The sequence below is a fragment of the Centruroides vittatus genome, unplaced genomic scaffold, assembly GCF_030686945.1.
Source record: "Centruroides vittatus isolate TY-2023 unplaced genomic scaffold, ASM3068694v2 contig_883, whole genome shotgun sequence".
Taxonomy (NCBI): domain Eukaryota; kingdom Metazoa; phylum Arthropoda; class Arachnida; order Scorpiones; family Buthidae; genus Centruroides; species Centruroides vittatus.
Window position 1 is genome coordinate 415,792 of NW_027122575.1, and position 24,007 is coordinate 439,798.

Below are 24,007 nucleotides of genomic sequence, written 5' to 3' on the forward strand. Positions count from 1 at the left end.
ATTTCTATCTATTAGATTAGTATTAAACTTGTGTTAGATTGTGTGTTTATTATAATCTTAATAAACACACAATCTAACACAAGTTTAATTCAGAGGACTTAACCATTTGTCCTCATCAAAATACTGTGAGACTGAAGTTGCAGCTGGTGGTACTTCTACATCTGTTTTTTGTCTGGGGGCTTCAGACTTTACTAGAGGCTGTCTATATACATAACCTGTTCTGACACCAGCATTGTCCAGCATTCTCATCAATGCTTCAAATTCTAAATCCCAAACTTTCCATTTTTTAGGTTTTTCTTTAGGTTCTGCTCTTTCCTTATCTTCATCTCCTCCAGGCATTTCTTCAGCTTTACTAAGTTGACATTGTGCACCATTTATGACTAAATCACGGATCTTTTCTTTAGTATCATCAGTCATAAGTTGTATATTATCTAAACCAATTCGCATCAGTCTCACCTGTGTTTCACATGCTGCTACTATATTATGAAGAAGAAATACAGCTTCTTCAATTGATTCACCACAAGTAACTACACCACGATTTCTCAGAATTAGAACCTATATTAATAGGACCTAGACTTCGAGCTATTTGTTCCCTCTCTTGCTGATCAATGGGAATTCCATGAAAGTCACGATAGCTTACTTCACCCAAAACTGCTGCTTCTTGGCTTATTGGTAACAAACCACATTTTGTAGCAGAAACCGCAACACAAGTAGGATAATGTATATGAATAACACATTTAATATCTGGCCGTGCAGCATGAATAGCAGAATGAAGAACAAAGCCTGACTGGTTGAAAGAGAAATTGGTAGTTCCTGGGTCAATAACATTACCCTGCATATCAACTTTTAACAGAGAGGATGCAGTAATTTCATGATATTGTAAACCAAATGGGTTTAATAGAAAATGCTCTTGATCTTGACTTAATCTGACCATTATATGGTTAAACATGCTTTCTGACCAACCATATAGGTCAATAAGCCTATATACTCCAGCTAATTTGCATAACTTTTCTCCTTTTGCATATTTAAGTCCATCTATTCCTCAAATATCATTGACGGGAATCACACATCTACCAGAACGAAATGAAGTACCACTACGAGCATTATGAGGAAGCAATAATTCCGTTACTTGTTGAAGTGCACTTAAATTTGCTGGAACATAACCTTCACTTAATTGACAATCTATTATTCGTTCAAGTTCTTCACGAAACACCTGACTATTCATAATCATTTCTACTCTTTTACATCTATCATTTCCTTCATATCTTGTTCAATATCAGCAGGTCTCCACATCTGTCTCTGACATTCCGGATCTTCTGGATCAAATTTGTCAATCGCCTCCACATCTTCATCAGCAACACCATTAACTTTTGCCTCCATTTTTTATTTTTATTTAACGAACCACCCACGGTTTCTCTGTATACTTTACAAGCGGTTGCTCCTCTCTCTCCCGCTCTTCTCTCTCGGACTCTATCAGGGTGCGGCAGCAAACGAGTTTCACTATTATATTATTCGCTTAATCGTTCACTTTAACATTCGTAGAATCATATTTCGATCTTAAAATTTAACTAAAATTTTAATCAAAGCAATCGTTAATTACGATTTATTCTCATTCAAAAATGCCGGCCCATTTCGATCACATTAATCACGCTCTTCGAATATCGGGGATAAACATTGCTCAATAAATTCAGACTCATTTGAATTAACTTTTGTAATATTACAGTAGAGCATCGATTATCCGAATATCGATCAACCAAAACATCAGTTAACCAAAAGCATTCCAATCGGCAAATTCAAACTTTCACTAGTGCTGTGGCTCTGCAGCACATTCCCTCTCCTACCAACCGGCCTAAGTGTCCAAATTTGTCACTTGACAGATTGTGCTGTAGATACTGTAGTTGTACCATTCGCAATGGCAACTAAACGTAAACGCATTGTTTTCAGTGTTTCCAATAAACTTAAAATAATAGACCAGTTGAAGAGTGGTGCTAGTGGATCAAGCTTAGCTTGGGAATATGGAGTTGGAAATGTCACAATATCAGACATCAAAAAAAAACAGTGATGCCATTAAAAAATTTGCAAGTTTACTTGACAGTGAAGATGGGAGCTTGCACAGAAAAATGATGAAAATGACAGAAAACCAGGATTTAGACACTACAATTTACACTTGGTTCATGCAGGTACATAGCCAAGGACAACCAATAAGTAACCCTTTGATTTGTGAAAAAACTCTTGAAATGAACAAGAAACTACAGGATAATGTTGATTTTAAAGCAACTATTGGCTGGCTGGCACTTCAAATCTAGGCACAGAATTAGCGAATTGGACATTCACAGTGAAAAACTGTCGGATGATACTGAAGCAGCTGAACATTTGAAAGTGTCTTTTGAAAACATGATTAATAAGAAGGACTACAAAAAAACCCAATGTCTACAATGCAGACAAAACTGGTTTATACTGGAAGAAAATGCCAACAAAAACCCTAGTTTCTAAGAATGAAATGTCAACACCTGGTTATAAGGGAAGCAAATCATGCATCACTGTTATAGTATGAGGAAATGTTACAGGAACACAGAGGCTACCTTTGCTAATCATAAGGAAGTCTAAAAATCCGCTGTGCTTTAAGGAAATAAAAACATTGCCAGTCATCTACAAGAATCGAAAGATTTCATGAATGGATGGATACGAGCATTTTTAAAGAATGGTATGACACTGTATTAATCCCTGAAGTCAAAAAGCATCAGCTTACAACTGGGAATTCTGGAATGTTTTGTTGTTGATTGATAAACACCCCAAGTCATCCCCAAACATTTCACTGGAAAGAGAAAACAAAATTTTGAAGTTGTTTTCTTGCCTTCCAATGTTACTTCAGTCCTCCAACTGATAGACCAGGGGTCATTTAAAGCTTCAAACAATATTACAGAAAGACATTGCTGCATATGGTAATGACTGGGGAATAATGTGAAAAAATAATTCAACAAGAGTACACTGAAATTAACTTGAAGGATGCTATGTACATGGCAGCAGAAGCTTGGGTTACTGTCAAGAACACTACACTAGCAACAGCTTGGAATAAGCTCCTATCATCAGATGAGTCTATCACTGCACCTGAAGAGCCACCAAACAGCCAATTTGTATCACAACTGTTTGGGCCGATTAAAGAATATTCTGGATTTGAAAAATGCGACGAGAAAAACATTCAAGACTGGCTCAAATGTGATGTCAAGGACCCTGGCTATCAAGTATTGTCAGACGATGAAATCATTGCCAGTGTCATCAATGACCAAGACCCTTGCGACAATGAGGAAGAGCCTAGCGGTGGCAACCATATGATAAAGGGATGATAAAAGATCATCCAGTGAGGAAGTTTTCACTGCTTTGAGACAGCTATAAAGTGGTTAGAACAACAAGAAGAATGTGATGCTGTCCAATTTCTGTCTTTAAAACATGTGTGAGATTTAGCAGCAAAAACAAGTCTCAACTATGAAGCAAAAGACACTTTTGAACTTCGTTTCCTAAATGGTAGGCCTACTTTAATGTACTACTTTATGTAATGTATGTAATTGTAAGACATGTGATACAAAATGTATACAGTACAGTTTTGTGTTCAATATATTTTCGTAAATGATCAGTTATCTGAACAATCCCGGTCTTGAATTATTTCAGATAATCGATGTTCTACTGTATCTATAAAACAGATAAAAGTATAATAAAAACAAATGTCATACATTATGCATATATAATGAAATTAAAATAATTATAAATATATTTTTTATATTAAATCACAGGATAAAACAAGATTATGTCAAATCAAATAACCAAACCTGAATTTGCCATGATATAGCACCTTGAACATATGCATCAGGAATAAATCTAGGTCTAATTCTTTCCTTCTTCTTTCCAGCAAAAGATAAAATAGCTTTAAAAAAGTAATAAAATAAATACTATAAATTTTTTAAATACATATTTGTAATTAAATAAAAAATTGTTATAATACATAATCTTTAAATAAAAAGTAAGTAATCTTAAGTAAAACAAATTTTATTCATTAAAATAAGTTTTCAAAATTCCTTGAATTATTTTATTTGCTATGCAAAATTCTTAAAATTTACAAATTTACATTTGACAGAAAACTATTTAATATCATTAATAAAACATCCATAATATTAATAATATTTGTATTAAATTTTATACATACTTGTGTGATTAAATATAACTATTAAATATTAAATAATATTTAAACGTACATATATATTCCAATCATTAAATCTGAAACTTCAATAATGAGGAACATGTCTTGCTAGAGAAGTTTATTCATCAAATCAGTATTCTCATATTTGAGACATTAATCACAATATGCAATTTAAAAACTTACAGTGCTAATAGCCATAATGATTATAGCCACAGTATATTATTATTTTATCTGTCAATTATTAACACATCAGCACTAATTTTAAGTTTTAAACTTTAATTTTTTGTGAAAAAAATTTTCCTAATCTTATTCATAATAATTATTTTTGTAATCTTAGTAATTTACTTACAGAATTTTGGACCAGAATCAATAGTGGTATTTGTTGAATAGTTTTCTGCTAAATCTTTTAAATATTCTTGTCGAGTTCTCTGTGCCATAGTTGCAAACTTTTCTGAACGATGTGCAGCATTTTCAGCATTGATCACTTTAAGAAATAATCATGTAATTCATGGATACTATTTTATTCAAATTATAAATACTTAACTAAAAACAATGTATTTTATATAATATACAATTAATTGAAAGAATTCAGAATTTATAAACTTTGTAATTCCAATTTATTAAGTTATTGCAGCAAATATTAAAAATAAGCCATTAAAAAAACAATATAAATGACTATATATTGACATATTTCAGTTTTTTCTATTTAAATACAGTAGACTCTCACTAATCTGGCCGTTCCTCAAGGGGATGTCAAATTACTAAGTGTATAGGCTTAAAATCAATGAATGACATGACTTGTAAGTTTTTATACCAATTCTTTTCTTTAGCAGGCAAATAGGTAGGCAGATAAAAAAATACAACACACTGACATGTAAGACTGTAAAGAAAAAATTGAGTTGACAGGAAAACTGGGTTTGTGACATGACTAACATTTTCACAGGTCTCATCACACTAGAGTGTATGCCAGATAATTGAGAGACCAGATTATCAAATTATCAGATTTTCAAAAGTCTGATTAGCAAGAGTTTACAGTATACATAAATTTAGATATAAATCTACATATAAATCTATGTAGTTTTGAAGCTTATTATTATTGTGAAATAAATCAACTATTGTTTAAATTGGGTCAATAATTACACAAATTTGAATTTATATGATAAAATAGAATTGATACATCACGATGTATCAATTCTATTTTAACTTTCAATAATCTACAATACTGTATAAAACAATAATTTCATGAAGGGATAAGAAAAATGGCTAGAAAAAACTTTTCATTGAAGGTTCATTGCATTTGTTCCAAAACCTTAGAATCCTTAAAAACTAGATTTGAAATAGAGATTATGTAAAAATTGTTATATTTTAAACTGTTTAGTTATATTTTATTTTAAATTTGGTTCTATATATTACTATTTATCATTATTTTTCTAAATATAGTAAACTCTCAATTTAACTCTTTCTTGACCTTTTGCTATGCCCCCTTGTTTATGTTTATTTTGTAAAACGGCCGAGGGCAATATAGGTCAGTCAAGGTCAATCAGGTGATATTATTTTAAAAATTCGCCAAAAATCAAATTATCATTATATTCATATGAAAAAAAATCATGTACATTTATTAATATCTTTAGTTTTAAATATGATATTTTTCAATATATTTTATTAGAAAAATTTATAATAAAAAAATAATATATATCAGAACTGACATTTAAACTTGATAATTTGTAACTTTTTGTCAAAATTAACATTGTCTAGTTACCTAGTTTTTTGCTGGCATTGAGCCAGGAAGACATAGAATATTGTTTTGTACAACTTGATATAACAATTATGCATGTACGTTTATTTGTTGTGAAATTATCGCATAGTATATCAAACATTTGTTTGAAATCAAAACTTTATTCTGCTACAACTAATATAATGAACTAATATAATTTATTCACTTCATATCAAACAAGAATATAAATTTTTGTAATAGAAATATGATTACCAGTAGTAATAGATGTAACATTTGCTGATATTTTAGATTAAAATAAAAATTAGAAAAATATATAAAATATCAGAACTGAAGGTCACAACTTGAATATTTATAACACGTTGATGTATTATAGCTGAATAAACTTATTACAGCATGAATGAACTTATTATAGTAATATTATTGCATGAATATGCTAAAAATGAAATAAAAAATTATCAGGAAATGAAAAAAAAAGAAAAAAAAAAGCATTAATGGACTAATTGGAGATAAGGGGGTGTCCACTGTTGCCAAAAGTCTGTTAAATCAAATGTTTTAAAAACATATATTAATAATAAATTTAAAATGTAAAAGATCTACATTGTAATAAATTTTAATATAAGTATGAATTAAAAAATATTATTTATATTATATTTACATTGAGCATAAATTACTCAATGTGTAATGTACTGTACATTGCATAATTTATGCTCATGTTTGAACCTTTTGGCATACTCTATTCATAAATAAAAAGGTTTTAAATTTTTCCTATAGGACAGAAATTTTTTCTATTAAATTGGTATCTATTACATTAAGGGTTTACTTTATATACAATAAACTTTATATTATAAAATCTTTTCCTCACATTTGTTAAGTAAAAAATCGGCAAAAGCTTTTGATTTTGGAAATGTTGCTGTTTCGGAAATTGGAGGACCAAACACCGGAACCTCTTTTGAGCGACTTATAGCAATACTAAAAAAATAAAAAACAAATAAATACGTTAATCATGTTTTCAATAAAGAAATATACCATATTTTTCGGCGTATAAGACGACTTTTTAACCCACAAAAATCTTCAGGGGTCGTCTTATAGGGCGAGTATATCCCAAACTGTATATTTTAACTGTAAAAGTCGGGGGTCGTCTTATATGCCCAGTTGTCTTATATGCCAGAAAATACGGTAGTTCAGAAAATTAACTTAATTTTAATCCTTCTATTAAAATTTATAATAATTTTTTAAGTATAATTTTACACATCATGTTTAATTTCAATTGATATTTCTCTGAAAATGAGAAAATCATCTTTTAATAACATTTGAACTCAAATGACCCAATAAATGTATACATGCAATGATGAATACATAATGCATTATTAACATGTCTCTCTCGCTTGAATATAAAAATTGGTATTAAAGTGATCCTGAACATTTAAAAATGTGCTAAATTTAATTCCACCAGTTTTTTAGTTTCAACTATTTAAAAGACAGTGTTGATGGTATAAAACCTGCAACATTTATAGCTGTATTCATCACTTCAAGTTAAATCTAGAACAATATTTAAATTGTGAGTTCAGTTAAAATCAGTATTCACTAAATATTAATTCTAGATTTAATTCTTAAATCTGAATCATAATTTAACTTGCCAATATGGATGAATTAATTTTCAAATTACAGATTAACACTTGCACTATTTGAATTCTCCATAAACCAACAAGGATGTATTTGATTTTTGTAATGATTTTAAACTCTTACAAGAAGTTGGAAATAAGTAGCTATATAATAAATGATTACATAGTCACCAGACCTCCAGTTTGAAAAACTTCTGCTCAATCTTTGTTTTAGTTTTTAAGCTTTTATAAATAACAATTTCTTACTACAGAATGAATTAGTAGTAGTTGTTGAATGTTTGAAGAACTGTAGTGTTGAGAAAAAAAAATTGACGTAAGTAGTGACAAGCCTTCTATTTCTGGTATTTCCACACCCAAAGTACTTCTTGATCACAATGACAACAGAAAGAGTATCCTTACAGAAGAGAATTCATTGTGTCCAACTGTATTTAGAAATCAAGAATGTTTGAGGGTCACAGATCTCCAAGCTGAATTTGGGGATCCACCACTAAAACACGTGACAATATTCCACAAACAAGCACTTCAATACAACAGGATGCATGTTATATGTTCCCTGTTCAGATAGGCCTGCTTCTGTACAATGAAACCAACAACTTGCTACTGAACTGGAGAGTTCTCTGAAAAGTCAAAGTCAACCAGACACCTGTCTACTAAAGTGGATATTTCTGAAGCATCCATTCAACTTATCTTACATGAAATGAAGTGTTATCCATACCACCTGAGGCTAATTCACGCCCTCCACGAGAATGATCCTGATAAGTGTGTGCAGTTTGCCAAAGAATGGATTGAAAATTTCAAGAATATCCAGATTTGAATAACATGTCATGTGGATTGATTAAACCAAATTTCACTTGTCTGGAAGCATGAATAGGCACAATTGCATATATTGCATTATATCACTATTGCATATATTGGGATATCAACATTCCAAACAGTCATTGAACATGACCACAAAAGTGGTCTCATGAGCATAATCTTTTTCAAACGATTGGTAAACAGTAAAACTTACTTCAACTTAATTAAGGATACTGTTTAACCTATTCCATCTGAAAAAGATGGCATAATGGATATATGGTGGCAACAAGATGGGGCTACTCTTCTCTATGCCATAATTGTGCATCAGTATTAAAAATGACACATTTCCCAGATGATGAATTAGCCAACACAGTCCTCTGATCTGACACTACCAGATTATTTTCTGTAGAGATATTTAAAGAACAAAGTCTATGTACACCACATGAACATCTTGAAGATCTAAGGTAATTACTGCTGACTTTATCAGTATGTTTTTGAAGATGTGTCAGAAAGCATCCTGTTTTGACTCAAAGCATGCATCAACATTGGTAGTGTACAAATTGACCGGGAAATGGAAAATTGTCCAAAGACTAATTAGCTGATATCTAATTTGTGAAAATAAAACTTTGCTTTTGCAATAAAACTAATACTTTTAATATCATAGTGCATCAATATTGTCCTACTACTACTGATGTACTCTGCATTTCATGATGTTACAATTCCTGATTACAATTACAATTTGTTACCACACTTGTTTTTTTATTTCCTTTTATATTTTGCAACTAATTCTAATAATGTGTCTGTCTTGAAATTAGTATAGTTTATAGTTCCTTTTACTGCAAAAATCCACTATCTACTAACAAGTAAGCTTTGAAATCATATGCTTAGTTTGTACATAACAATCCACAAAGAATGTTATGATAAATTCAGACAAATCTGTACTTTTAACATTGCTCTCCACTTCAAACAAGAATTTCATAATCCAGTGTTAGACTGGGTTAATGATTATGAAAAGTAAAGTATCTATAGATTAAGAGTTACTAGCTCAAAATCTTGATTACAAAATTATCAATTTAAAATGTTATTCAATAAAACTGTTGAAGAAATAAAGAATGTAATTGAAGAAATGTAATAACTACCACCAGAAAATCTTGAAGACTTTTGTCAGATTTCTTCCTCAAGAATATCATCAGATGTGTATAGGGATTGCAATTGCTGGATCCCTCATCCAGCAATCCAGCTGGATCCAGCGCATTCTTCGGCCTGCTGGATCCAGCACTTGGTGCTGGATCCAGCGCTGCGGATCCGCAAATACTCAATTAACTTTCTAAATAATTGCGCAAAAGTCTACGTTGTCGCGTTGCCGCTTTGCTAACTACTAGACTGCTACTAATTACTTACTAATTATTTACTCACTACTTTACTAACACTAATAATTAAATTACTTATAAATAAACTATACCTTAATCAATCCAGCAAAATTTAATAAAATAATAACGTATTCAATCGCTTTTAACGATCTTCCTCAGTTACAAAAAAATATAACATTAACTATAGAACATAAAATGTATTTCGAATAAATATAAAAAGAATAGTGCTTAATTACATCCCATTTTTTTTAAACAAGATACATAGATGTACTGCCAGGTCTGATAATTTTTGTATTGTATACTGACGTAATCCCACTGTTTTCAAACTTTTAAGAAACGATAAAAAGAAAGAGGATCGGAATTCAACAACGGGTATATATTCGGTGCCTTTACACAACCAACGTTTCAATTCCAAGCTTGTTTATGTGAATGCAATGATGCGCAGTTTAAAACAAAGGCTCAAGAGCACAAATATACAATCAGTAAGAACCTTGACAACACTGCGCTGGCATCATACGCAAGACAGAAGGATGTTAATGTCCAATGGATCAAGCGGCAATTATAAAAACGACGACGAATAAGCAAACGGTCAAACATTTTGAGAGATTGGAAATTTGCAAGGCGCACATGACAACTGGTTGTATGAACCATAGAGATGCAAACTCATTGTCTACCATGTGGAGATCCTTTAACATTAATTAATGTTATTAACGGACAATGCTGGTTTCGTTGTTATATCTTATATACAGTAATACCCCGAACTTACCGAGCGATAACCGTGTAAGTCGAATTCGCGTAAGTCGGGGTGTAACTTCGCATATAAATACATACAAATTATTTTTAATTGGGGCCGGAGACTAAAGAAAACAAAAATTTACAAAAAAATGTTTAATAAAATTTTAGATAATACATATGTATAACAAATTATATTATTAAAATCGTAAATCAAAGTTATTTTGTTATAGAAGGCTTCCTAAAATCTAACAAATTCGTCTGACGGCTCAAAGATTTTTTTCTCCCGCAAAATTCCCTCGTAGCATGCTAATAATTTTTTTTATTTTTCGTTTTGTAGAAGAAGAGCGCTCTTCGTTGGAGTCTATATTTTCTAAAATTTGTAACCTCTTTTTAATTAAACTGAAGCCTTTTGTCAAGTTTCCAACCGTCATTCGATCATCTGATTGAACTGGGTCTAAAGGATCAAGTTTTGCCAATTTACAAATTTTCATTTTTGTATCGAAGTCTGGAATGTAAAGTTAACATTACTAAAGATGGAGTTTTTCTTTTCTTGTTTGATGCAGAAGAATCAGTTCTACTTCGTTTGGATGACACAGTAGAGTCTCAAGTCTCCGTAGATATAACAAACACAGAAATAAATAAGACAAAATAAATTGTAGCAATGCGTCGATTCCGCGCGACACGTCCTGTAAGCTGAACAATAGTTTGGGGGGAGTGAGTAATCAAGGGTTGCGTGGCGCTCAAACAAAAGACGAATCGTCGAGATTTGAAAATCGCGTAACTCCGGGTTCGCATAAGTCAGGATAGCGTAAGTCGAGGTATTTCTGTACAGGGTGTTTTTTTTTTTTTTTTAAACTGACGGTACTCAGAGACATCTGTAGAGCAATCTAACAGCCGGACTGTAACCAAATTTGGGAGAGTGACTAAGGACGACATGGGAAAGAGATTCCGCGAAGAAAAAAGTAGTACCCAAATTTGCCGGTAGGGGTGGATTTGGCGCTGTTGTAGCGAAACAGCTAAGAATCTGCATAAAATCCAGCTGCAATTAACAAACACACGAATGAATAATCAGACAGAGGTTTCAGTGTAATAACGAAAGTTTAATTAATCAGCAAATAACCTTCTCTCTTCTTCAATGTAATCAACGTCCTGCTGGAAAAGGCATTGCATCCTGAACACCGTGTTCTCTATGGCCGAACGTAACATGTCTGCAGGAATGTTCATCACAGTTCGAGAAATGTTGTCCTTCAAAGTCATCAAGTTTGGGACACTACCAAGATAGACCTTGGACTTTAAGTAACCCCACAGGAAAAAGTAACATGGGGTTAGATCCGGGGAGCGAGGCGGCCATGCAAGTGGAAAAAAGCGACTGATGACCCTTTCTTCAGTGAAGTGCTGGTAACTTTTTCGCTACAACAGCGCCAAATCCTCCTCTACCGGCGAATTTAGGTATTACTTTTTTCTTCGCGGAATCTCTTTTCCATGTCGCCCTTAGTCACTCTCCCAAATTTAGCGACAGTCTGGCTGTTAGATTGCTCTACAGATGTTTCTGAGTACCGTCAGTTTAAAAAAAAACACCCTGTATATATTTTTTCTGCTATTTATTTTGTTTATTTATCTGTATTTTGTCCGTTTGGACGTTTTCCGTTAATTGTTATATTTATTCCGAACACATTTTATGTTCTATATTTAATGTTCTATTTTTTTGTAACCGAGGAAGATCGTTAAAAACGATTGAATACGTTATTATTTTATTAAATTTTGCTGGATTGATAAAGGTGTAGTTTATTTAACTTATTCTACTTCCAGTACATAGTTTTATATACAGTCAAACCTGTTTTTATGCGCTCTTTTTATGTGCGATTTTTATTTGTGCGATTTTTTTAATGCGAATTTTTAATTTGTGCGGTTTTTTTTGTGCGATTTTTTATTTGTGCGGTATAGTTGGCGACTAGTCTCGTGCGATTCGTCATGTCTCACGTTGACTTATTATAGCTAAATAAACTTATTATAGCATAAATGCACTTATTATAGTAACATTATTGCATGAATATGCGAAAAATGAAATAATTTACTTTTTAAATCAACAAAACACCACCTGGACAAAAATATGTAAAACAGACGATAGACCAGACGATGCAGTCAAGTGCTGACATCTGTTGTCAATAAATTCTATTTCGTACGATTTTGAGTTATTTTCTATGTGAGACTTTTTTTATGCGGTCCCTGTTGACCGCATAAAAAAATTATTTTTTTAATTGTGTTGCGAAAACTATTATTTACAGCCATTCGTGAAGTTTCGTGAGATTTTTTTTAATGCGTTTTTTTTAATGCGGTCCCTATCCCCCGCATAAAAACAGGTTTGACTGTACTTATAAATAACTACAGACTAATATGTAGAGCCTATATATATGAAAACTGGTAAGACTGATAGCCACTTAGCCACTGATTATCCGTCCTTACATTCTTATTATATATTAATATAAATTAATCAGTAGAATTGCCTTTGCTATTATTTGACTTAAAGATTACATTATAACTATAATCTAACTAAACATTTAAAGTTAATTATCTCTATCTCAAGTGTTAAACCGAACCAAAGTTAAGTTTACTATCTAAATGTGTAAGAAGTTTTACTGATTTATAGTGACCAGTCTAAATAATAAAAGCTTCTTAAGTATTTTTTAAAAATGTTTCATTTCATTAAAAAAACATAAATTGCAGGATAGATAGATAGACAGATAACTCTATTGCACCAAAAATACATCCACGCTGGATTCGCGCTGGATCCAGCTGGAATAATTTCAATCCAGCAAAAATCCAGCTGGATTCAAAACACTGCTGGATTGCAATCCCTAGATGTGTATGAATAACACAAATTAAAAATAAAAAATAATTTACAGTAAATTATTTTTTATAAATTTGTGAAAATTAATTTTACAAATACATCACTTTTTTCTTGAACAATCCAAAATGCATAAATATACAAAAAGTTTCAATAAACAAATTTTAAATATTCTGTAATACCTTTGGATATTTTCTTTATATGATTAACATTTATATTTTAGAAAAGTTTTAACATATATTTAAAACTTTTTAAAAATATAATTATTTAACATTCAAAAAGTTGTTATAAAAATAATTGTTTAATGTAAGATACTAAAAATTATGCAGAATATTAAAAATTAACACTTTTGTAATTAAATTTAACATTATAACACAAATCTTATTTTTTCACTATTTTTGTAGACATATAATCAATCAATCAATTATTCTAATGATCAAATGATAAATTTGGCTTTATGATGTAATCACCATTTTTGTTTTATTTTTTAATATTTGAATATATCTACTCTGAGAATACTTTGGCATTGCTTTAAACTTAAATAACTCTTGACAGCCAAATTAACTGAAATCCTTTTATTTAAATCAAAAATGAGTTTAAGACTTTCAACTCAACAGTTTTGACAAATATAAATTTCAAAATGTTGTTTTATGTTTGAATGTTCGAACATGAAATTTTTAAATTTTTATTTTGAATTAACATGAGAAAATACATTACACAAAAATTACGTAAACTTAAAATGCATTAAATACTAAAACAGAACAGCATCTTCATACAGTTTGAGAATATATATGATTTAAATTTTGAATCCAAAACATATTCATGTTTTTTGCTCATGATATTAAGGTTTGTCGGTTTTTAAAATCTGGTTTTTTGAAGAAATTTGTATAATTTGAAAACTGGTTTTTGAGCCTACACTTAAAACATAAAAATTAAGTAATTATTTGATTAAAAACATCAACATTTAGACAAAAAAAATCATCTCAGGCATAAACAGGAATATTGTTAAATACTAAGTTTCATAAAACTAACTACAAAACAAAATATCTCCCTATGCCTAAAAAGCATCCAATTTGACTCAATTCAAGCTCTGAATGAGACAGTTGGGACCTTATCAGAGCTGTAGAATATATTGATAGAAGCAAAAAAGTCAGAAGGAGCCATACCTCCACAAGTGACCCTTTGAGAGTTATAGCCCCCCAAAATCAGGTCACGTGAGATCACAAGTCATGTTGCTCTACTAAGACTATCACATTTAACTATATATATATTATAACACTCATTATTTTTATGACGTATCTTACAACTAAGCCAACTTCAAGTAACCCACTGTTCATGGAGTACATGATGTTATATAGTTTTAGGGGGTATGGGGACTCCCCCACCCAGACACTGAGGTGCAAGCGATAGCAAGCACCAAAGCACGTGACTACATGCAAAGCATCAATCAAGGCAAGCTTCGATGACGCGGAGCATGGAGAATAGGCAATATACTGATACATGTTAAAAACTGACCTTTGGAGGCAAATATCTTGTAAAGGGTCGCAAGTACAGGTATGATTCCTTTGACATTTTTGTTAGTATAAGGATCTACAATTCTCAGGGGTGCAGAACACCTCATTCAGAGCTTGAATCTTACTCCAATTCTCCTTACAATAAGGAGAAATCTTGCAACAACTGAAAAACGTTTGGCAACACTGGTGGTGATGAGATTGCTAAAAAGACAGAATAGTTGAGACCATGATAGAAAGATTTGTACATTTAAAAGAATGTGTTGTTTTAGCTTTGAATGACATCAGTGCTTCTCACATGTGGAATGAAGCAGAGTATTGTAAAACTGTAGAGCTCCTTACAGTTTTAGGACCAAAACATTTTGCAGCTGAGGCCTTAGGATGACAAGATGCAAATTTATTAACAAGTGAAGACATATTTAAATTTCTGTTATGTGAATTGAAAAATTTGAAAACAAATTAGTTCCAAGTTGTTACATGCTGTAGTGGCATGAATTCAAGAGAGAAAACAAACGGGATTAGTAACACTTCTCCTTTATTTACAAAATCCATAGAACATTTGGACAAAGTCGTCTAGTGTATTTCTTCCATTAGCTGTAAAATCTGATATCATTAAATTATCTGGACAAATATTATTCAGATTATATCCAAATTATTCTACAGAAAATTACTGTGATGATAAAAAAAGTGGCAAAGAAGAAAATCAAGCCATAGCTTTAAAAAATGCTATGGAAAAATCGATACATGAATATCTTCAAGAACCTGAAAAAAGTGACTTTGTCCAGCCCTGAAACACTAAAAAAAAAGGAGTTTTTAGTATTAGAGGGTACAAACAAAAAAACGAAAAATTTAAATTTATTATTTAATGATTTAAAGAGGATTAAACCCAGCTCAGTAGCATATGTGAGAGTTTTTTCAATTTCTGGCAATTCTGTGTGCAAAATAAGAACACGATTGAGCAATGGATCTATAGATGTTCTTTGCTTTCTAAAATCATATTTTCTTAGGAAAAATAACAAATAAAATAATATTTTGTAGGCATTCATTGTTATTCGTTTTTCTTTATGGTTTTCTATGGAGTAAATTTTATAGTTTAATGTGATATTCTAACTTTTTTTTTTTGTTTTGTTTTGTGTAGACGTTGGTTGATTTTATTTTGTTATATTTTTAAAATGTTATAAGTATTAAATAAATTTAAGTTTTAAATATCCCTTATCTCCATTTTTGGATGAAAATTCGAGAACTGGCTAAAACCGGTTTCATAGAAAAATTGAGATTCAAAAACTGGTTTTTTAAAAAGTTGGTTTTTGTATAAACCCTACATCATGATATTCAAGATTATTTTGATAAACTAATAAAGTTTATAAAAATTAAGTTTTCTTAGAAGAATAACATACATATTATTCATGTTTAATATTTGTATTCATAATATAATAATTACTATATTTACTTAAATTTACTTATATAAGTGAACTTATCACATATTTTGACGTTTAAAATTAGTTTATTACATTTTTATATATTTAAAGCAAATTAATTAAATTTTTAATAACTAAAATATATATATATATATATATATATATATATATATAGTTATGTATTTTACCTGTAAGATGATCTGTCAGTACAGGGATTGATTGCTCTTACAACAATAAATACATGCTGAAATTGAGAACGTATATTTTTTGGAGTAAAAGGTAATGAATCAGGTTCTTGAAATACAATAGTAACAATGTCATTTCCAATGTGCCGCTTTCTTAACAACTGAAAATGAATTTAAAAAACACTCATTATTTTTATGACGTATCTTACAAATTTAATAATTTATTTTAAAATAATAATAAAAAAAAGAGTTTGATAATTAATTGTTCAATTTTATCTATGTCATTTAATTGAAAATTTCTGATCTAAATTTCACACATACAATAGAATCAACTTATTGTAATCATGGATATTGTTATGTCATTTAATGTTATCAGAATTACTATGTCCCAAAACATATTAAAATATGCATTTTTAAACTATTTTTTCATGCTACTGATAACACAATTGTTACCAGTTATCAGTATCAATCTTAACCAGTGCTTTAATCATTAAACATTTATGATTTTGATCATTACAGTACAGTAGTTGCTGGCATTTCTTACTTCAATTTTATGCTAGCTGTTAAAGACAACATTGCAAAAGGAAATGACAGCAGGCAAACATCATTTGATAAATTACTTTTAATTTATAATAAGAATTATAATTAATTATTCAAGTTATACATTTAAATGTATAGTCAATAAAGCCAAAATTTCCACTAATTGCAGATTTGTTTAAATAAATATTAATTAATAGTATTTATCAATAGAAAGGTACAGCAATTTAGCTTTGAATTTGTGTTTAATAAAATTAAAGTTTTACTATAAAATTATATGATATTTACACTTATTACCTGTTGTTTATTATTTGGAGTATAAGGCAACATTGTTGATACATGAAACATAACTTCGCAGTCATGATATACAGAGTATATAGAATATAAACCGGTTGTATCAGCTGTTAAAAAATATATTTTAAAATTATGTTAAATAAAACATCTAAATCATTTAATTATTAATTAAGTTACTCTGATATAATTTTATCATACAAAACTAAACTTTAAAACAAAAAGCTGCTATCTTAGAACACTAAAAGAAAATTTTTATTTTCTTTATAAAATATTTGTATGTTTAATCTAAAATTAACTGAAAATATAGAACAAATATTTAACAAAGGTCAAATATTTGCTGCATTTTTTCCCTAAAATTATAATCAAATTATATTGAAAATATAAAGCATAACTAGTATAAAATTTATAAGGCAACTGCCTTATAAATTTTATACTATAAAACATAACTGAATGTTTGACATGCATGCAATTTATATTTTATTTAAATATATTTGTAAGTTTAGAAACGACTCTGTTGTACTTTACAAAAATGTTTGAAATTATAAATATTTAGAATTTAGAATTAAATTGTGAAAAATTTTGATATAACTAAATTTTATATTTCCTTAACATATATATAAAATAATTTCCCACTAATTTTTTCATAACTTTTGTAATCTTTCTGATGTAAATATATTTTGAGCAAGTTTTAATGCAAATATTTATAAATTTCTTCAAATTATTTTAATAGTCATGTTTAACTAGATAGCAATAAAAAATAATAAAATTATATTGGTTAATTTTTTCAATTAGAAATTCTATACTGAAATATCAACAGAAATGAAAAAGAAAATATATAATGTAACAGCTATAATTCTGTGGATAATGAATAAGTAGTATTGATATTTGTTCAGTAACCAAATTCTTATATGTCTTACATTCAAATAATTTAAAGTTTTTTAAGTAATCATAAATGAAAACAATCTAAGAAGTTTCTATTAATTTTAAAATGTATATACTTTTTAATAATAGGTGGTTATCATTAGTGCAGCCTTTAAAGTTTATTGAATCCCTTATATTATTTTTAATAATTTTCTTAAAATGTTAAAATGCAACCTCATTGTCAAAACTAATTTAAATACTTACTTTTATTATCAAGACCTGCTCTATATTTGTCAAAACCTTTCAATCGAACACGTTTTCCTAACATATCTAAAAATTCTTCAAATGCTGGTCCTGAATGTTCTAATTAATCATGATAATTATTATATAGTTAGTTTATATATAATATATTCATAAATAAATGTTTTGATTATTCATTTTACCATTATTATACATTTCTTCTTCTGTCGATTGATTTGCTTTGCAATACATAATTCCAACTTTGTACGTTTTAGTGATCTATAAAAATAAATTTTTAGTTAAACAGTACAAAACTTAAATTTCACAAAATAAAATAAAATTTTAAATTATATTTCACTACAATCTTACAATCAAACTCCTTCCTTCTAACTAATCAAAAAAAATTATATATATATATATACACTAATGTAAATTGATGATTCATTATTCAAATATAAATATTTTAAATGAATTTTGCATTAGATTATTCAATTATAAGATCACATTTTATAAATACGATCCTAACTGAATCTGTCCGTCTGAAAGATGAACTAAATGATTAAAAAAAAAACAATATTCATTTATATAGGTTTCTACAGTTAAATCTGAATATAATATTATGTAAAATTTTTAATGTACTTCTAGTCCTTTTTCCTTCTGATAATGATTATTGAAATATATATGTATTAAATAAATTATAGAAATTTACACTCTGTTCATCTAGCTTCAAAAGTTGTTCTTCCGTTTGATTTCCAGGTATTCCTAATCGTAGAGAAGGTAACTGCAATTCTGGAACAACATATTCAAGAACTTCTCTTACATAATTTCCTCTGGTAGCATTAGTTCGAGCAAGAGACGGAATAGCTTCTTCTAAAATTGTTCCTCTCATCACAGTCAACTATAAAATTTATTATATATAAAATATTTTTATAATTAGATTATAAAATTTTAATATTTACAAATAATTTTAAAACTGAACAAAATCATATTTGTTACCATTTTTTACTACTTATTTAAGGAAATCAAAAATTGGTTTCCTTAAATATGAAGTTTGTTTTTCATATTTAAAAATTATATAGAAACAATCAAATATCAGTTATGTTGAAATTATTAATATATTGTATTTAGATGAGGATACTCTAAAAAAAAATTATTCATCAAAAACTTGAGATTATGTTGTATGAATTTTATTGAAGCAACAAATAATATTTAGCAATAGTTATGATACTGTGATGTGTATTTTTGGTAAAATATTTTACCAAATTTAATACAATTGCAATTTTTTATTTTTTAATGAAAAAAAAGAGCATAAACAGGTTTGTACCATTTTTAATTAAAAAAAAATAAAGAAACCAGAAGAAAAAAGAAAGGTAATTGAAAATCAACTCCTTTATATGATACCATTAATAAAAATTTTTTTGCCTAGTAAGTCACAAAATTCATATACAGTAAAACCAGTCACCCACAGCTCCTTCAAAAAATGGTCTTTTAGACATGTGGTTGTCCAAAACAGGTGGTGCTGTAATACTGTATTTCCACACGTATTTTGCGCACAGATATGGCTAAAAGCCATATATACTAAGCAAAACTCAAGGTGAGCAAAAATAAGCAAAGTTTTTCAACAATAGAGCTATATTGGTACTGTATTGTATTTTATAACTCGATTTACAGGCGTCATCATGATTTTATAAGACAGATTTAATACCAATATTTTAAAGGTTAATACGGTACTCGCATTTTCTCAATTATAATGCACACTTTCTTTTTTCCGACTTAATTAATTCAACTTGGTTCTTTTTGTTCGCTCCTAGGTTGTGTGTATTATGTCTTTGATATACAAGTGCATCATATCTCTCCATCACTTTGGTTTTGGTTTTCGTTAGTTTAATCTTATTTTAACTTTAAAAATACTGTATTTTTTAATACAGATAATTTTTCTTATTGTACTTAAGAAAAATTATTAATTAATAATAAAACGATTTTATTATTTTTTCTCGTAATACAATTTCATTACATTCTGCGATTGTCATTGGACAATTGCAGGATGTAATGGAATCGAAAACAGAAGGTTGCCTGTAAAACTGATTTTTGCGTTAATGTGTTTATTGTTTTTTTGAATATTTTGTGTGCGAAAATTACTTGGATGTTATTTTTCTAAAAATACAGTCAAACCTGTTTTTATGCGCTCTCTTTACGTGCGATTTTTATTTGTGCGATTTTTTTAATGCGAATTTTTAATTTGTGCGGTATAGTTGGCGACTAGTCTCGTGCAATTCGTCATGTCTTACGTTGACTTATTATAGCTAAATAAACTTATTATAGCATAAATGCACTTATTATAGTAATATTATTGCATGAATATGCGAAAAATGAAATAATTTACTTTTTAAGTCAACAAAACACCACCTGGACAAAAATATGTAAAACAGACGATAGACCAGACGATGCAGTCAAGTGCTGACATCTGTTGTCAATAAATTCTATTTCGTACGGTTTTGAGTTATTTTCTATGTGAGACTTTTTTTATGCGGTCCCTGTTGACCGCATAAAAAAAAATATATTTTTAATTGTGTTGCGAAAACTATTATTTACAGCCATTCGTGAAGTTTCGTGAGATTTTTTTTAATGCGGTCCCTATCCCCCGCATAAAAACAGGTTTGACTGTATTGTGGAAATAAGGAAGGTTGATACAGAAACTATTTATCGCACATGTACTGTATATAAGCTTCAAAAATAAATAAATAAATAAATAAAATTAATTTTATCAAACTATGAGATTAGCCAATTAATTGTATCATGTACAATAATTTATACCTCAAGAAAAATACTGTAGGTCTACAGTACAATAAATTGACAGTAAGGATGCATTATGTACAGTACTCTTGTATGTAGGTGCAGTATTGTACCTGTATTTAAAATTATGTAAAATAACACAATTTTAAAGCAATCTAGAACCGAAAATTTAATAAACTAAATTTACATGTACATACAGGCTAGACAATATTTACATGTGCTTATTAAAAAATTCTGTTACCTTAGTCTGTCTAACCTGTTTTAACTTTTGTTTTAGGATCACTTCCTCTAGCTCATTTTCAATTAAATCTATGCTTTCCAAAAGTCATGGTCTTTCAAGATTGATGAACATTGGTTTCAATCTTGAAATTGTGAAAAGCATCTCTGATAGTGGAAAAGGTTTGATACGAACATCACTTTGTTTTTCATTATCATCGTCATCGTCATCATTGTCTTCTGTTGTTTGTGACGGTCATTGATTAGTCTTTTCCTCAACCATAAATTGATCCTCCCAGTCGTCATCCAAATCTTCAAAGCATAGAACATCTTCAATAGCTACAATGTCGTTAATTTGTGTAGCAGTACAAAGCTCTTAAAGTTCCGCTTCTAAAATATTTTAGCATTGGGATCATCTGCAGCATCGTGAAAAAAGCCACACCTTCTAAAACATTTGCTGATCGTTTCAGAATTTACTTCTTTCCAGGCATTTTTAATCCATTTAACTGCATCCAAAACGGTCAGTTGTTTAGCAAGTTGTGTTGCACTTTCATCCAAACAAGCAAAAATTTTACAAGTTTTTTTCTGTATAGTATCTTAAACTCCAGGATTATGCCCTGATCTAATGGTTGAAGGTGGCTCGTAGTGTTGGGTGGAAGAAATTTCAATTCAACATTCAAGAGTGAAATCTTAGGGGATGGCAGGTGGCATTGTCCAGAAAAAGTAAAATTTTCCTGTTTTGGTTCCTCATTTTTTAATTTAATTTTTCTAACCATTCTTGAAAAACATCTGCTGTCATCCAAGCTCTTGAGTTGGCTTTCCAGGTCACACGCAAAGTTGCAATGTCAATACCTTTAAAGCATCTAGGTTGAAGTGACTTAGAAATGACCAATGTGGGTTCTTTCTCTCCTAATGCATTACAGCAAAGCATTACAGTCAGGCCTTCTTTCGTCATCTTGCCTCCTGAATACTTCTTTCCCTTTTCGATTAAAGTTTTATCTGAAATGACACGAAAAAAAAGTCCTGTTTCGTCTGTGTTATAGACATTGCAAAAATTATATCCATCTATCATTGAAAGAACACACTGTTTCCAATCTTCTATATTAACTTGATTGACATCACCACTTTCACCACACAAGGTGCGATAAACAATGTTATGACGCTTCTGTAAACTTTCCAGCCATCCATTGCTGGCACAAAATGACAAAATGCCTAATTTTTCTGCAAATTCACGTCCTTTTGCTTGAATGATTGGTCCACTCAAAGGAATCCATTTAGCACTTGCCTTTTAAAACCACTCCCATACCAATTTGTTTATCTCTTCATTCGGCTGCTTTCTTTTTCGTTTGCTATCCTTGTTTCCATTGCTTTCCCATTCCTCTAGTATCAACTTCTGTTGCAAAATTTTGAAGATTTGTGTTTTCCCACAGTTAAATTTTTCTGCTAATCTCCATTGTGATAAACCATTTTCGCTTTTTCTATGATCTTCTAATGACAGCACTTTGCATCTCTCTCATTTTTCCAACATTTCAAACAAACAGAAATGAGTTTTCTTTGTAGGTGGAAGTAAAGTTAAAAAATACAACAGTTTCACAAATGGCAACCGTTTGGTACACCAATAACACAATGAAAAGTTCCAGTTCTCATCTTCTATACTTGTCCATCAAGAAGACACCTTATGACAACTGACAAACAGTTAGCTAGCAATAACACTTTCTTTGGCTATGGTAGAACTCAGTCAGCAAGATGGATCCGAACTTAAAATTTCCTGCCTCCACATTGACCTTATGTAGTCGTCGATAGCCGTCGGCCGACCAATCAGTGGCTATGCTAGTCATAGCTCTATTCCAGGTCCGCCACATCATGTGATGTTTTCACCAGGGATCTCTTCCTTGAGATGCATGCGCCACCAATTCAAATTTAACCGACATGTTCCTCAACAATCTCTCCCCAGCAGCATTCATTACCAGTTCAAATCAACCAATCATGTTCCTTACATGATATCGGCATGACTCTGGACTAATCCATTAACATCTGCACCTAATTTCAAAAGTGGTAGAAATGCCCTGGGTGGGTTCAAACAAGAGTTTAGACTAATTCATTATACTAGGAGGGGGAAACATTGAGATTGGTCCAAACAATAGTTTAGACTAGATATATTTGCGGAAGTGGTTGTTTATTACAGTTGTTGTGTATTGTTTTGGACAAAAAATCGATACCCACGGTCATGTTACACAGGTGGTTGTTTAATACAGGTAACTTATACGAAGACTATGTATAAAGTATTCTGTGCCAGAAATTTTTGCCTGTTTTGACAGGTGCCAGTTGAATGCAGGTGGTCGCCTAAGCAGATTTCACTGTAGTACTTTATACTATGCACATATACAGAGTGTAACAGGGAAGATGGTCACAACTTTAAGGGGTGATAGAACATGGCAAAAGTAATAATTGTAATATAATGTGTGGTCAGAAGCAGAGGGCACTTTCTGGTGAGAAGGACCATGTCTTGCACATATTGTTATTCAGAAGATGTATGGACACAGAGATGCAACAGTATTTAAATGCTGAGAAGACTGATATGTATTTCATGTACAGAGCTGCAAAAGGCAATGCCGTTGAAGCACGATGACTTTACCAGGAGCATTTTCCTAATAGGCT

At 30.2% G+C, this 24,007-nt stretch overlaps 2 protein-coding genes across 2 annotated transcripts in view; both read right to left on the bottom strand.

Moving 5' to 3' along the window:
* The window catches only part of LOC136983557 (signal-induced proliferation-associated 1-like protein 2), a 69,275-nt gene that overhangs the window by 34,558 nt on the left and 10,710 nt on the right, over positions 1 to 24,007 (bottom strand). The window contains exons 4-11 of the mRNA XM_067280335.1: positions 19,050 to 19,238; positions 18,544 to 18,619; positions 18,365 to 18,463; positions 17,243 to 17,346; positions 16,412 to 16,569; positions 6,790 to 6,896; positions 4,542 to 4,676; positions 3,825 to 3,919 (exon numbers count right to left, since the gene is read on the bottom strand). Of these exons, the coding sequence (XP_067136436.1) occupies positions 3,825 to 3,919; positions 4,542 to 4,676; positions 6,790 to 6,896; positions 16,412 to 16,569; positions 17,243 to 17,346; positions 18,365 to 18,463; positions 18,544 to 18,619; positions 19,050 to 19,238 (963 nt within the window). The remainder of the gene's footprint in view (positions 1 to 3,824; positions 3,920 to 4,541; positions 4,677 to 6,789; positions 6,897 to 16,411; positions 16,570 to 17,242; positions 17,347 to 18,364; positions 18,464 to 18,543; positions 18,620 to 19,049; positions 19,239 to 24,007) is intronic.
* Positions 85 to 1,667, bottom strand: LOC136983535 (protein hu-li tai shao-like). The gene is given in 3 exon segments (XM_067280297.1): positions 85 to 555; positions 557 to 1,254; positions 1,257 to 1,667. Coding segments are annotated over 3 exon segments (1,293 nt in total). The 5' UTR covers positions 1,381 to 1,667.